Source organism: Hemitrygon akajei, chromosome 28 (genome assembly GCF_048418815.1).
Source record: "Hemitrygon akajei chromosome 28, sHemAka1.3, whole genome shotgun sequence".
Classification (NCBI taxonomy): Eukaryota; Metazoa; Chordata; class Chondrichthyes; order Myliobatiformes; family Dasyatidae; genus Hemitrygon; species Hemitrygon akajei.
Genome location: NC_133151.1, coordinates 18,086,997 through 18,099,289, shown reverse-complemented (window position 1 = coordinate 18,099,289; position 12,293 = coordinate 18,086,997). Strand labels below are relative to the sequence as shown.

The 12,293-nt window shown below is 48.4% G+C and overlaps 1 protein-coding gene across 4 annotated transcripts in view; it reads left to right on the top strand.

Annotated features, from left to right (window-relative positions):
* The window catches only part of LOC140717725 (neutral alpha-glucosidase AB-like), a 105,983-nt gene that overhangs the window by 23,912 nt on the left and 69,778 nt on the right, over positions 1-12,293 (top strand). For 2 of the 4 annotated variants that reach the window (XM_073031410.1, XM_073031409.1), the window contains exons 6-7: positions 2,200-2,265; positions 10,555-10,639. In XM_073031410.1, the coding sequence (XP_072887511.1) occupies positions 2,200-2,265; positions 10,555-10,639 (151 nt within the window). The remainder of the gene's footprint in view (positions 1-2,199; positions 2,266-10,554; positions 10,640-12,293) is intronic. The other 2 variants (XM_073031413.1, XM_073031412.1) reach the window with 1 other exon arrangement.

Here is a 12,293-nt window from a genome sequence, read left to right as displayed (position 1 = left end):
TCCATTTTGCTGTCATCCTCGTATCTATTTAAGTGTTTCCTGAATGCCCCTTATGCCTCTACCACTGCCCCTAGCAGAGCGTTCCAAACACTCAACACCCTCTGTGTGTTTTTAAAAAAAATCTACCTCTGGCAAACCCCCTATACTTTCCTCTGATCATTTAAAAATTATGATTCCTCAAATCAGCCATTTCTGCCCTAGGAAAATGTCTCTGGCTATCCACTCAATCTTTGCCTCTTATCATTTTGTACACCTCCGTCAAGTCACCTCTCGCCCTCTTCCGTTCCAACAGGGACGTGAAGTGTTCAGATACCAGCAAAATTATCTCCCAGAGTCTCCACCTGTATCCCTGACCTTTCAGGTTTTCCCGTGTACTCTGGCCTTGAAGCATTTTACCCTTGCTGGTACATCTCTTTATAATCTATATTCTTATTTTGAATATTTCCCCCAATTTCAGTCTGTTCAACCCTTCCCCACCCCCCCACCTATTCCCTGTTGAAGATGCCCTCTGTGGGTGAGAAACATTATCTACTTCACCCGTTTGCTGTATACAGCCAATCCTTTGCGTCATTCTACAGAGGAAAGAATTTATTTCTTATTGGAGCTGGAGGAGAGAGGGATAATAATACTTCCTTTAGCAGGTGAAAGGCCTTTTGTATCAAGGGCAGTGCGTTTCACCCCCCCCCCCCCTTCCCATATGATTGGTGGATTTTTCCCCCATTCACTTTATAGAAAATGTGTGAAGTGTAACATTGCTTTACAGGGGTTTCCAACCTGGGGTCCACAAACCCCTCGGGTAAGGCTCGTTGGCAGAAAAGGTGGTTGGGAGCCCCTGCTTTATGAATGTCTTCACTGTCGCTGATTTTGCTTGGGAGGGGAAAAGTCTGCCGGCCTTTGCTGTCCACTTGCGAAGTGCGTCACATTGAACCACCCCCAGTGAATACAGCGGTTACGTCGTTTACCACCCATCCCACCTCCACCACCACTGCCGCCGCCACTCCCATGCCCTTCAAAGTCCACGTCTTCTCAGGAGGTGCTCTGTTTGAGCATAGGAAAGTACGGCGCAGGAAGAGGCCATTCGGCCCACAATGTTGTGCTGAACCAGCTGAAAAACAAATCAAAACACCCAAACACTAATCCCTCCTCCCTACACAATGTCCATATCCCTCCATCTCCCTCACATCCACATGCCGACCCAAATGTCTCTTAACAGCCTCTAATGTATTTGCCTCCACCACCACACCAGGCACTGCATTCTAGGCACCCATAATTCTCCGTGTAAAAAACTTTCTCCTCACATCCCCCTTGAACCGACCCCCTCTCACCTTCAACGTGTGCCCTCTGGTGTTGGACATTTCAGCCCCGGGAAACAGATACTCCCTGTCCACTCTGTCTATGAGTCTCATAATCTTGTAAACCTCTTATCCGGTCTCCCCTCAGCCTCCGGTGCTCCAGAGAAAACAGCCCAATTTTGTTGAGCCTCTCATGATACCTTCTAAACCAGACAGCATCCTGGTAAACCCCTTCTGCACCCTCTCCAAAGCCTCAATGTCCTTCCGATAGCGGGGCGACCAGAACTGTACACAATACCGCAGATGTGGCCAAACCAGAGTTTTACAAAGTTGCAACTTAACCTCCTGAGTTTTGGTTCCATCTGCTGGGCTTCTAACCTGTCAGCTATGGTCCTTCAGTCTCTTGCCAAAGAGGGAGGGTGAGCCAGTAGTAAACTCTTATTTACCTTCCATAAGACATAGGGGCAGAATTAGGCTATTTGGCCTATCGAGTCTGCAATGATTGATTTATTTTCCCTCTCAACCTCGTTCCCTGCCTTCTCCCCACAGTCTCTGATGCCCTGGCTAATTAAGTGCCCATCAACTGGAACTCCTCTTCTGTTCCAGTTCTGCACGCCCCTCGGTTCCTCGGGGATTTCAAACATTGACCTCTGTCTGACACTGTACCTCCACCCCCCACCCCTTTGGCCTTTAGTGTTGCACTTGGTCCCGATAAGCACGGCGTCCCCGGGCAAGCAGACTTTTCTTCTTCCCTCTCCGCTGGTAGTGCACAATGTAATAACTGGTGGTATTTTTTTGCTGTCTTCTGAACTACGTCAACTGGAAACTCATTTTGTTTTTATTTTGTTATTTTTTTTATCCCGTTCTTTTCTTTTCCTTCCTCCTTTTTGTTTACGACTCCCCCCAGTTACATGGAAAAAGTTAGTAGCACAGTCGGTAGCTTGTGGAGTAAGATCAAGAACCTGTTCATTAGGTAAATGATGCACCAACTGCTGTCTTTTTTTTTTAAAGTCCTGTGTGTGCGCCCAATGATGCTCTTGCTTAGGGTTGCAACGATATTAAAAAGAAAAGCTCCACGCAGCTCATTAATTTCCGGAACTCCCCTTTGAAAACCAGGCTGTGAAATTAATCAAAACTTTCCGCTGAACGTTTGGCAGAGGAGTCGAAAGGAATTGTTTTTGTAGATTAGCGACTCCCATGTCCATTTTGTTCACTTTTCTGACGTGGTCCTGAAGATTAATTTGAACGATATATTGCAAACAGACAAATCCCAGTACACCCAGATGCGGGGCAATAAGGAACCATATGCAAAGCATGCATCTAAAGCTGCCTGTACTTCTCTCTCTCCCCCCCCCCCCGCCCCCCCCAAGCATGCTGTACTCTCTGGCTGTGTTAAAACTGCATGCGTCTTGTTTTTCCTCTTGCGCTGCTAATTAAAATATCGATATTTTATTTGATTTTTCTGCATTTTCAAACCCAAGAGGAGCTTCATGCATTTTGATTCTGCAGCATGCTATAAGACCTTAAGACGTAGAAACAGAATTGGGCCGTACGTCCCTTCGAGTCTGCTCCGCCATTCCAACACGGCTGATTTATTATCCCTCTCAACCCCATTCTCCTGCCTTCTCCCCATAACCTTTTATGCCCTGACTAATTAAGAACCTATCAACCTCCTCTTTAAATATACCCAGGTATTTGACCTATTTGACCCAGGTGCCTGAGGCAATAAATTCCATAGACCTCCTCATCTCAGTTCTAAGTCTATGCCCCTCTATTCTGAAGGTGTGCCCTCTAGCCCTAGACTCCCCCACTGTAGGAAACATCCTCTCCACATCCACTCTATCTGTGCCCTCTGGTCCTAGACTCCCCCACTATAGGAAACATCCTCTCCACATCCATTCTATCTGTGTCCTCTGGTCCTAGACTCCCCCACTATAGGAAACATCCTCTCCACATCCACTCTATCTGTGTCCTCTGGTCCTAGACTCCCCCACTGTAGGAAACATCCTCTCCACATCCACTCTATCTGTGTCCTCTAGCCCTAGATTCCCCCACTATAGGAAACATTCTCTCCACATCCACTCTATTTGTGTCCTCTGGTCCTGGACTCCCCCACTATAGGAAACATTCTCTCCACATCCACTCTATCTGTGTCCTCTGGTCCTGGACTCCCCCACTATAGGAAACATCCTCTCCACATCCACTCTATCTGTGTCCTCTGGTCCTAGACTCCCCCACTATAGGAAACATTCTCTCCACATCCACTCTATCTGTGTCCTCTGGTCCTGGACTCCCCCACTATAGGAAACATCCTCTCCACATCCACTCTATCTGTGTCCTCTGGTCCTAGACTCCCCCACTATAGGAAACATCCTCTCCACATCCACTCTATCTGTGTCCTCTGGTACTAGACTCCCCCACTATAGGAAACATCCTCTCCACATCCACTCTATCTGTGTCCTCTGGTACTAGACTCCCCCAATATAGGAAACATCCTCTCCACATCCGCTCTATCTGTGTCCTCTAGCCCTAGATTCCCCCACTATAGGAAACATCCTCTCCACATCCACTCTATCTGTGTCCTCTGGTCCTAGACTCCCCCCACCATAGGAAACATCCTCTCCACATCCACTCTATCTGTGTCCTCTGATCCTAGACTCCCCCACTATAGGAAACATCCTCTCCACATCCACTCTATCTGTGTCCTCTGGTCCTAGGCTCCCCCACTATAGGAAACATCCTCTCCACATCCACTCCATCTAGGTCTTTCAGTACTTGATGGATTTCGATGAGGTTCCCATCCCTGCCCTTCATTCTTCTAAACTCCACTGAGTAAAGGCCCAGAGGCTTCAAACGCTCCTCGTGCATTAACCCTTTCATTCCCAGAAACATTCTTGTGGATCCTCTCTCCAATGCCAGCAGAGGTTAGCTGCCAGGAAAGTTGTGTTTAGCTGATGTCATGCTTTGCCCTGGGAATGGGGTGCTGGCGTTGCGGGAGGATTTCCACCACCAAATTCCGCCCCCACCCCAGTTGACGGATGTCCGTTCTCTGAGCCAGGGCTGCCGAGTAGAAATCTGAAGGTTGAATATAAACACAAGAGAGCACAAACTCTGTAAGTCTGGAACAACTGGAGGTAGCAGGTCAGACAGTATCAAGGGGGAAATGGATGGTCAGTATTTTGGGCCGAGACCCTTCGTCAGAGCTGGAAGGGATGAGCGGAGGTAGCTAGTATGAAACTGGAGGGAAGGGCTGGTGGGTGATGGGTGGATCTAGCTGAGGGGAGAGAATGGGAACGATGGAAGAAGCTGGAAGGTGATAGGTGGAAGCGAGAAAGGGCAGAAGAAGGTGGAATCTGATTGGAGAGGAATAAAGGGTGACTCTAGTCTACAACGGACTCACCTGGGTGCTAGGTTTTGTTTTTAATTTTGGGAATCTCTGAAGATTGTTTCAGTAGTGTTGGCAAAGGTGCCCCTGTCAGAGCAACCTGGCCACCGGAACAGGACCTGACGCATGCTCGCTTCGGGTTTATTGTCGCTGAGGTGTGTCGTGAAAGCAGGTCAGGGCAGTAAAGTGCACTCTGAGTTCGGTAAGAAATAGGAAAAAGTAATGCGACGAGAGAGCAAAATAGTGACGTAGCGTTCCTGGACCGTTGAGAGGTGGAGGGGAACAAGCTGTTGAGTGTGGGTCTTCAGGGGCTCCCGACCTCGGGTCCACGGACCCCTAGCTTAATGGTCCAGGGCATATTGAAAGGGTTGGGAACCCCTGGTTCACCTCTCCTCCGATGGTAGTAATGAGAAAACGGCTTGATTTGAGCAACAGGGGTTCTTAATGATCGATGCTGCTTTTTGTGAGGTATTGCCCTGTCGAGGATGTCTTTTCTACAGCTTTCGCTATCCCTTGTTAAAAACAGCAGGTTGATAGTAAATTCCACCTACAGTGATTCCCAAAGTTAAAAAAATTTTTTTTTTTAAAAACCACCAGCACTCAGGTGAGTCGAATGCAGACCAGAGTCCATATCTGGCTTGTCGCCTTCTCTTTGCTCCATGGTCCACTGTCCTCTCCGATCAGATTCCACCTTATTCAGCCCTTTCGCACTTCCACCTATCGCCTCTCAGCTTCTTACATCATTCCCATTCTCTCCTTCACTCACCATCCCTTCCCTCCCTTTTCATATTGGCCTCTCTCCCCCGTTCCTTTTCATTCCGGGGTAGTAAATAGATCGAGGAGAAGGGTGACCTCTTGAGGCTGTACCTGTGTTTTACTTCTCTTTTTGCTTCTGCCTGGCTGTTGTGCTTTTCTAATGTAACAAATAATCTCCAATCCCTCCCCCGTGTTATATTTTCTTTCTCCACTTTGTCTTGCAGAGTATAGAATCCATCGCCAATGCTTACTAGTTGCTGCTCTCTCTAATTGTGCCAACCGTGTAGACCAGCATGACATCGGCTCCCTTTTTGTAACCCGCTTTTTTTCCTTACAGAGTGGAACTCCGATAATTTGGCATCCTTTACTTAAGGCCAGTCACCCATACTGGGGCGTAGGCCGCCAACAGCGGCTCGTCAGAGTCCCCTGTCCTGGGCCAGTCCTACAAGTTTTCCTGAGGTGCACCCCGTCTTCGGAGATCCATCCTTTTCCTGGGATGACGCCTTTCGTAACATCTCCTTGTGTTTCTGTAGCTGTGGGTTTTTTACGGGATGGGGGTTGCTAGCCTCACGCCCAATCCTCCTCCTCCTGCAGGCGGGCTTGGCACTGTCCGTAGCAGGATCCCCAAGCGCCAGACATTAATTTTCTGAATTATTAGATGTCATCGCACCTCCAGAAGCTTTTCAGAATCAATCAGGTTTAATATCACTGGCATCTGTTGTGAAATTTGTTGTTTTGTGTGTTCTGGAGCTGTATAATAAATTTTCGGTGAACCTGATAGCCTTACGGAGAGCGTGTCAGTCACGTTCTGCTCTGTCCGCACAGCCCTCCCCGATCCAGGCTAACTTGTGTGTCGGATGCCAAAAAGTTGGGATGCTGGATTATCGGAGTTTTAGTAATTATTCCCTGTGGTTTCTCCTTGCTGCTGCCTGGGATACTGGAAACCCTGGCTGGTAATCCCCCCCTTCCCCCAGCCTATTCCACCTCTAACCTTGCTGATTCTCCTCATGGGGAGGGGGGGGGGGAGTGATGCACGCATCCTGGCCCCTCTGTGCCGCAAACAAGCCACCTCCCCGCCTTGTGGTTGGAGGACAGTTGCTGGAGCTGGACTGGAGAAAAGGTGAGGAAAGAGCTACTTGGAAAGTGCAGTCGAACCTTGTACAACGTTGCAACCCTAAAACAAACAAAAATCCAAACGGGGATCTGCCGCTTCTAGCTGCCTCGTGACCGGGGAACGAACCTATCCCTTTCCTGCGTTTGCTAATCACTTGGAAACAGTTGCCGATTGGTATGTTCTTTTCGGATTTGTTTTAAAGGCAGATTATCTGCTGCGGCCCCGCGAGGGAACCCCTCCTGGGACGTTAACCGCCTGCTGTGCCTTTGAATGCTGCGCTCCCCACTCTCTCCAAACTGACTACGTTGGGCGGAATGCTGTTTTTTTTCTCTTTCTCGTGCTTTTCTTGAACGTCCCGAGGCATGACAAGTTGAAGGTGTCTGACAACTGTAGGACCTTTATTACAGTATTGTCTCACAGGATCTGGGTTTAATTCCTGGTTGCTGTTTTCACTAACCCTGTCAAAAGGCCGTCCATTCTTTTAAGGGGTGTGCTGTTGGCTAGCAGTCCTCACTGGGTTTCGGACTGGGGAGGGACGTTCATTCCTGGCTGTGGGTTTACACACCACTCCAGCAACACCCCGACAAATACCAATTGAACCTTAACCTAATTGCGGGGCAATTCTCGCCGACCAGTTAACCTCCTCTGGACTCTGGGAGGAAACCGGTGCACCCGAGGAACGTCCACGCATTCCACGGGGAGGTCGTAGACAGCTTGCAGAATGACGCTGGAATGCTCTGCTAGTGCCGTGACCTGTCGCTGACTTTGCGACCAACACCCTACACTTGATGCATTCAAAGCAGTAAAAAAAATGTGCAAAAGCTTTGGGCATGTACATATAGCCAGGGTGCCTAAGAATTTTGCACAGTACTGTATTTGCCAACGTAGGGTGGGAAGCGAGTTTGTTAATCGGGCGGGAGAAAAGGATGTTGGGAATGGAGAGGGCAGAGCGCTGAGGGAGGGGTGTGGGACAGGGGGCAGAGAAGGAGTGCCAGGAGTGGGGGTGGGGGGGATGCAGACACACCCAGCCCTGAGACACCAGGCAAGGTCATTTGATTCCAAACAATGCATTAATTGATCATTACAGAATGTCTCTCTGGTGCTTCCCACTCCCTTCCCCTTTGCCCAAACACGAGTCCCCTCTCCCTACCACCATTCCCACGTTCAGTCCACAGTAGAGACCCAGATCAGAATCAGGTTTACCATCACGTATGTCATGAAATTTGTTTTTACTTTTGCAGCAGTGGTGCTGTGCGGAAGACTTCGGCACCCTAGCTATATATATGGTATGTGCCCAGCACTTTTGCACGAGTACGGTAGTATATAGAACAGTACAGATCTGCTCCGCCATCACATCACGCTGATTTATTATTCCTTTTAACCCCATCCTCCTGCCTTCTCCCTGTAACCTTTGACGCCTGAACTAACGAAGAACCTGCCAACCTCCATTTTAAATATACCCAATGACTTGGCCTCCTCAGCTCCACAGATTCATCACTCTCTAGTTAAAGGCTCCACCACCACTCAGGACATGCCCTGTTCTCATTGCTACCAGCAGAGAGAAGGTACAGGAGCCTGAAGACATGCACCCAACATGTCAGGATCAACATCTTCCCCCCTGCCATCAGATTTCTGAATGGTCCATGAACATATAAAATATGGAAGTGTATTGTATGTATTGCACTGTACTGCTGCTGCAAGACCACAAATTTCGCAGCATATGACAGTGGTAGCAAACTTGATTCTGATTCTCTTTGAGATTGTGTATGTCTTTTCAACTACATCCTCAGCGTGTCCAATAACTGAGGCTCCAACGTTCTCGTCTGAAAATCATCCCCTGTATTTAGTTTTGATGTTTTTCATTCTTTTCAACCACATGCAATACTTTGCATTTCTTAGCGCTGAATTTCAACTTTAAAGTTCAAAAGTTCAGTGTAAACTTATTAACAAACTACAGTGCTGGGCAAAAGTCTTAGTTAAAAACAAGTTTCATGACGTGCGAGTGATGATAAACCAGGTTCTGATACGGGTCTCTGTTGTGGACTGAGAGTGGGAAGGGGGCAGGGAGAGGGGAATCATGGTTGGAATAAGGGGAAGGGAGAGAGGAGGGAGCGGGAAGCACCGGACAGATATTCCGTAACCAATTTTTTTGGCACGCACGCCACCCCCCCCGACACCCCTGGCCCTCCTCTGCCATCTGTCCTACACCCCTCCTGTGGCATTTGACGCTCGCCGTTCCCAATATCCTTTGCTCCCACCAGATTCACAAATAACCATCTAACAATTACAGCACGGAAACAGGCCATCTCGGCCCTTCTTGTCCGTGCCGAACCCCCGTTAACAAATACTCTGTGACGGTCTTGGGCAATCTAGCGATATCTATGTGCCTAAGACTTTAGCCCAGTATTGTACACGTGTCGCCATGTACTGTACAACCCTGAGATCCGTTTTCCTGCTGGCACCTGCGGTAAATACACAGACACAAAAGAATCAATAAAAATGCACACAGCAAATAACAATGTGCAGAAGACAACAAACCGTACAAATACAAAAAAAAAGAGAAAAAAGGTTTTCATAATAATGATCAATACTGAACACCTAAATGGTAGAATCCTTTAAAGGGAGTCCATAGGTTGTTGATATTCAGTGAGTGTAGTTATCCCCTCTGGTCCAAGAGCCTGATAGTAGACGGGTATGAGTCCTGAGGCACCTGATGGCAGAGTGAGAAGAAAGCTGGGTGGTGGGGGCTGCTTTCCTGTGCAGATGTAAGTGGTGGAGAGGGCTACGAGTGACTGAGCGACATGCTGTTCTGTTCAAGGGCAGTGGTGTTTCCAAAGCACGGTGCAGCCAGTTAGGATACTCTCCATCGTGCATCTATAGGAGCTTGTCAAAGTTTTAAATGACATGCCAAATCCACGCAGATGTCTAAGGCAGTAGAGGCATTGTCGCGCCTTTCTTTTTGTACTGGTGCTAATGTACTGGACCCAGGACAGATCTAAAGTAGTAACACTGAGGAGTGACTCTCTCCACCTCTGATTCTCCATTGAGGACGGGCTTATGGACCTACCTACAAGTGCTCTTCCTCCAGCCTACTTACATCACCACCGAGACTGTTGCTACAACCTCAGTTTGTGCAACTTACTGATAATCCTGTGACATTTCATCATATAAAGTCCCCAAAACAACTTTTCACCACAACTATTTCCTGTTGCTGAGCCAATTGATTTTGTCAATGGAACTACACCTTCCCCTCCTACCTCCCCACCTCCCTCCCCCTCTCTCCACCTCCCTCCCCCATCCCTTCCCTTCCCCCCTCACTCCAACCCCTCATCCCCACCCCCACTCTCCCCTTCATCCTCACTCTCCCCCCCCCCCCCCCAACATCATTAGCAGATAACTTTCAGACACTGAGGGCAGAAGGAAGACGCTGCTTCTGAAACGTGGAGTGTGCATCTTCGGCTCCTGCGTCTCCTCCCTGGTGGTAGCGATGAGAAGGGAGCGCCCCCGGGTGATGGGGATCCATAGTGATGGATGCTTCCTTTCTGAGGCATTACCCTCAAATGCTGTGGAAGCTGGTGCCCACGGTGGAGCTGGTTCAGTTAGCAACCCTCTGCAGCTTTTTCCGATCCTGTGCAGTGGCCCCAGGCGTACTAGATCCAGTCAGAATGCTCTCCAGTGTACATCGATAGAAATTTGCTAGAGTCTTTGGTGACCTACCAAATCTCCTCAAATTCCTGATGTAGGATGGCCGCTGGCAAGCCTTCTGTCCTCGTCGAGAGTTTCGGCAAACCATATACCACCAATGAAACTGTTGTGCCACTCTCCTAGTCCAGCTCCCAGCTCCTGCGTGTGCAGGGCAGCCGGGTGAATTGTTAGTGGTGGCACACGTTGGGTGGGGTGGCAGGAGGTTCAGAGCGTTGGCCATCACAACCGCTGCCACAGCTCTGAGCAAAAGCAAAATATGCTGTGACGCCAGGACGGTACCATTTCACTTCTCTATCTTTCAGTGAGAAGAAAGACACAAGTGCGGAGGGCGTGGACGCGGAAAAGGAGCCGGAGCCTGAAGCTGGCAAAGCAGATCCCGTAGAGCAGGTCAGTCTGAGAACTGGGACTCTGATCTACCAGCTAGACGTGGTAGCCATGTTTCAGGCTTCGTAACCCTGAACCCATAAAATACATTTGGTCCATCAAGTCTTCACCACTTCTTCATGACTGATCCATTTTCCTCTCAACCCCAATCTCCTTCCTCCTCTCCATATCCCTTCATATCTATCCACCCCTGCCTTAAATATTGATAAAGACTTGGCCACCGCCTGTGGCAGTGAATTCCACAGATTCGCCACTCTGGCAAAAGAAATTCCTCCTCATCTCCATTCTAAAAGGATGCCCCTCTATTCTGAGGCTGTGTCCTCTGGTGTTAGACTCTCCCACTACAGGAAACATCCTCTCCACATCCACTCTGTGTCCTCTGGTGATAGACTGTCCCACCATAGGAAACATCCTCTCCACATCCACTCTATCTGTGTCCTCTGGTCCTAGACTCCCCCACTATAGGAAACATCCTCTCCACATCCACTCTATCTGTGTCCTCTGGTGTTAGACTCTCCCACTACAGGAAACATCCTCTCCACATCCACTCTGTGTCCTCTGGTGATAGACTGTCCCACCATAGGAAACATCCTCTCCACATCCACTCTATCTGTGTCCTCTGGTCCCAGACTCCCGCACTATAGGAAACATCCTCTCCACATCCACTCAATATTGAGGCCTTTCACCATTCAATAGGTTTCAGTGAGGTCACCCCTCGTACTTCGAAATTCCAGTGAATACAGGCGCAGAGCCATCAGACGCTCTTCATATGACAAGCCATTCAATTTACGTGAACCTCCTTTAAACAGTCTCCAATGTCATCAGATTCTTTCTTGGATAAGGGGCCCAAAACTGCTCACAATACTCCCACTGCGGTGCTTTATAAAGCCTCAACGTTACATCCTTGCTTTTATATTCTAGTCCTCTCAAAATGAATGCTAAAATCGCATGTGCCATCCTCACCACAGACTCAGCCTGCAAATTAACCTTCAGGGAATCCTGCACAAGGACTCCCCAAGCCCCTTTGCACCTCAGATTTGTGTATTTTCTCTCCATTTGGAAAATAGACTACCCTTTCATTTCTTCTACCAAAGTGCATGACCATTCACTAATATAAGATAAACTTCTTTTGTCATGTACTGTACATCGAGACCCAGCAACATCCTTGTAAATTTTCTCTGCACTCTTTCAATATTATTGTTGAAGATTTCTTTTACAGATTAACTCTATTTGTCACTTCTCCGGGGATACATGCTCTGCTTTCTGCCGCATGTACCCCGGATGTTAAGAGATTAGAAGATCTTAAAGATGAGTTTTTATTTATCACACGTAGTGCATTGAAGCAGAATGGCCAACACAGTCCGGGGATGTGCTGGGGGAAACCTGCAGGGGGTCTCTGCACTTCCATCACATCTTTGGAATGTGGGAAGAAACCCACACAGACACGGGGAGAACATACAAACTCCTTACGGACAGCGGTGGGAACTGCCAACGCTCTAAAGCATTGTGTTAAACACTAATGCTACCGCGCCACCTGCTCCTGTTCGACTGGGCAGGGGAGAAACTAGTCAATAGGTTAAGAGTCTTTTAGTAATTCAGCCCCGATATTGAATTGACTTTATTTCTTACATCCTTCACATACATGAGGAGTAAAAAT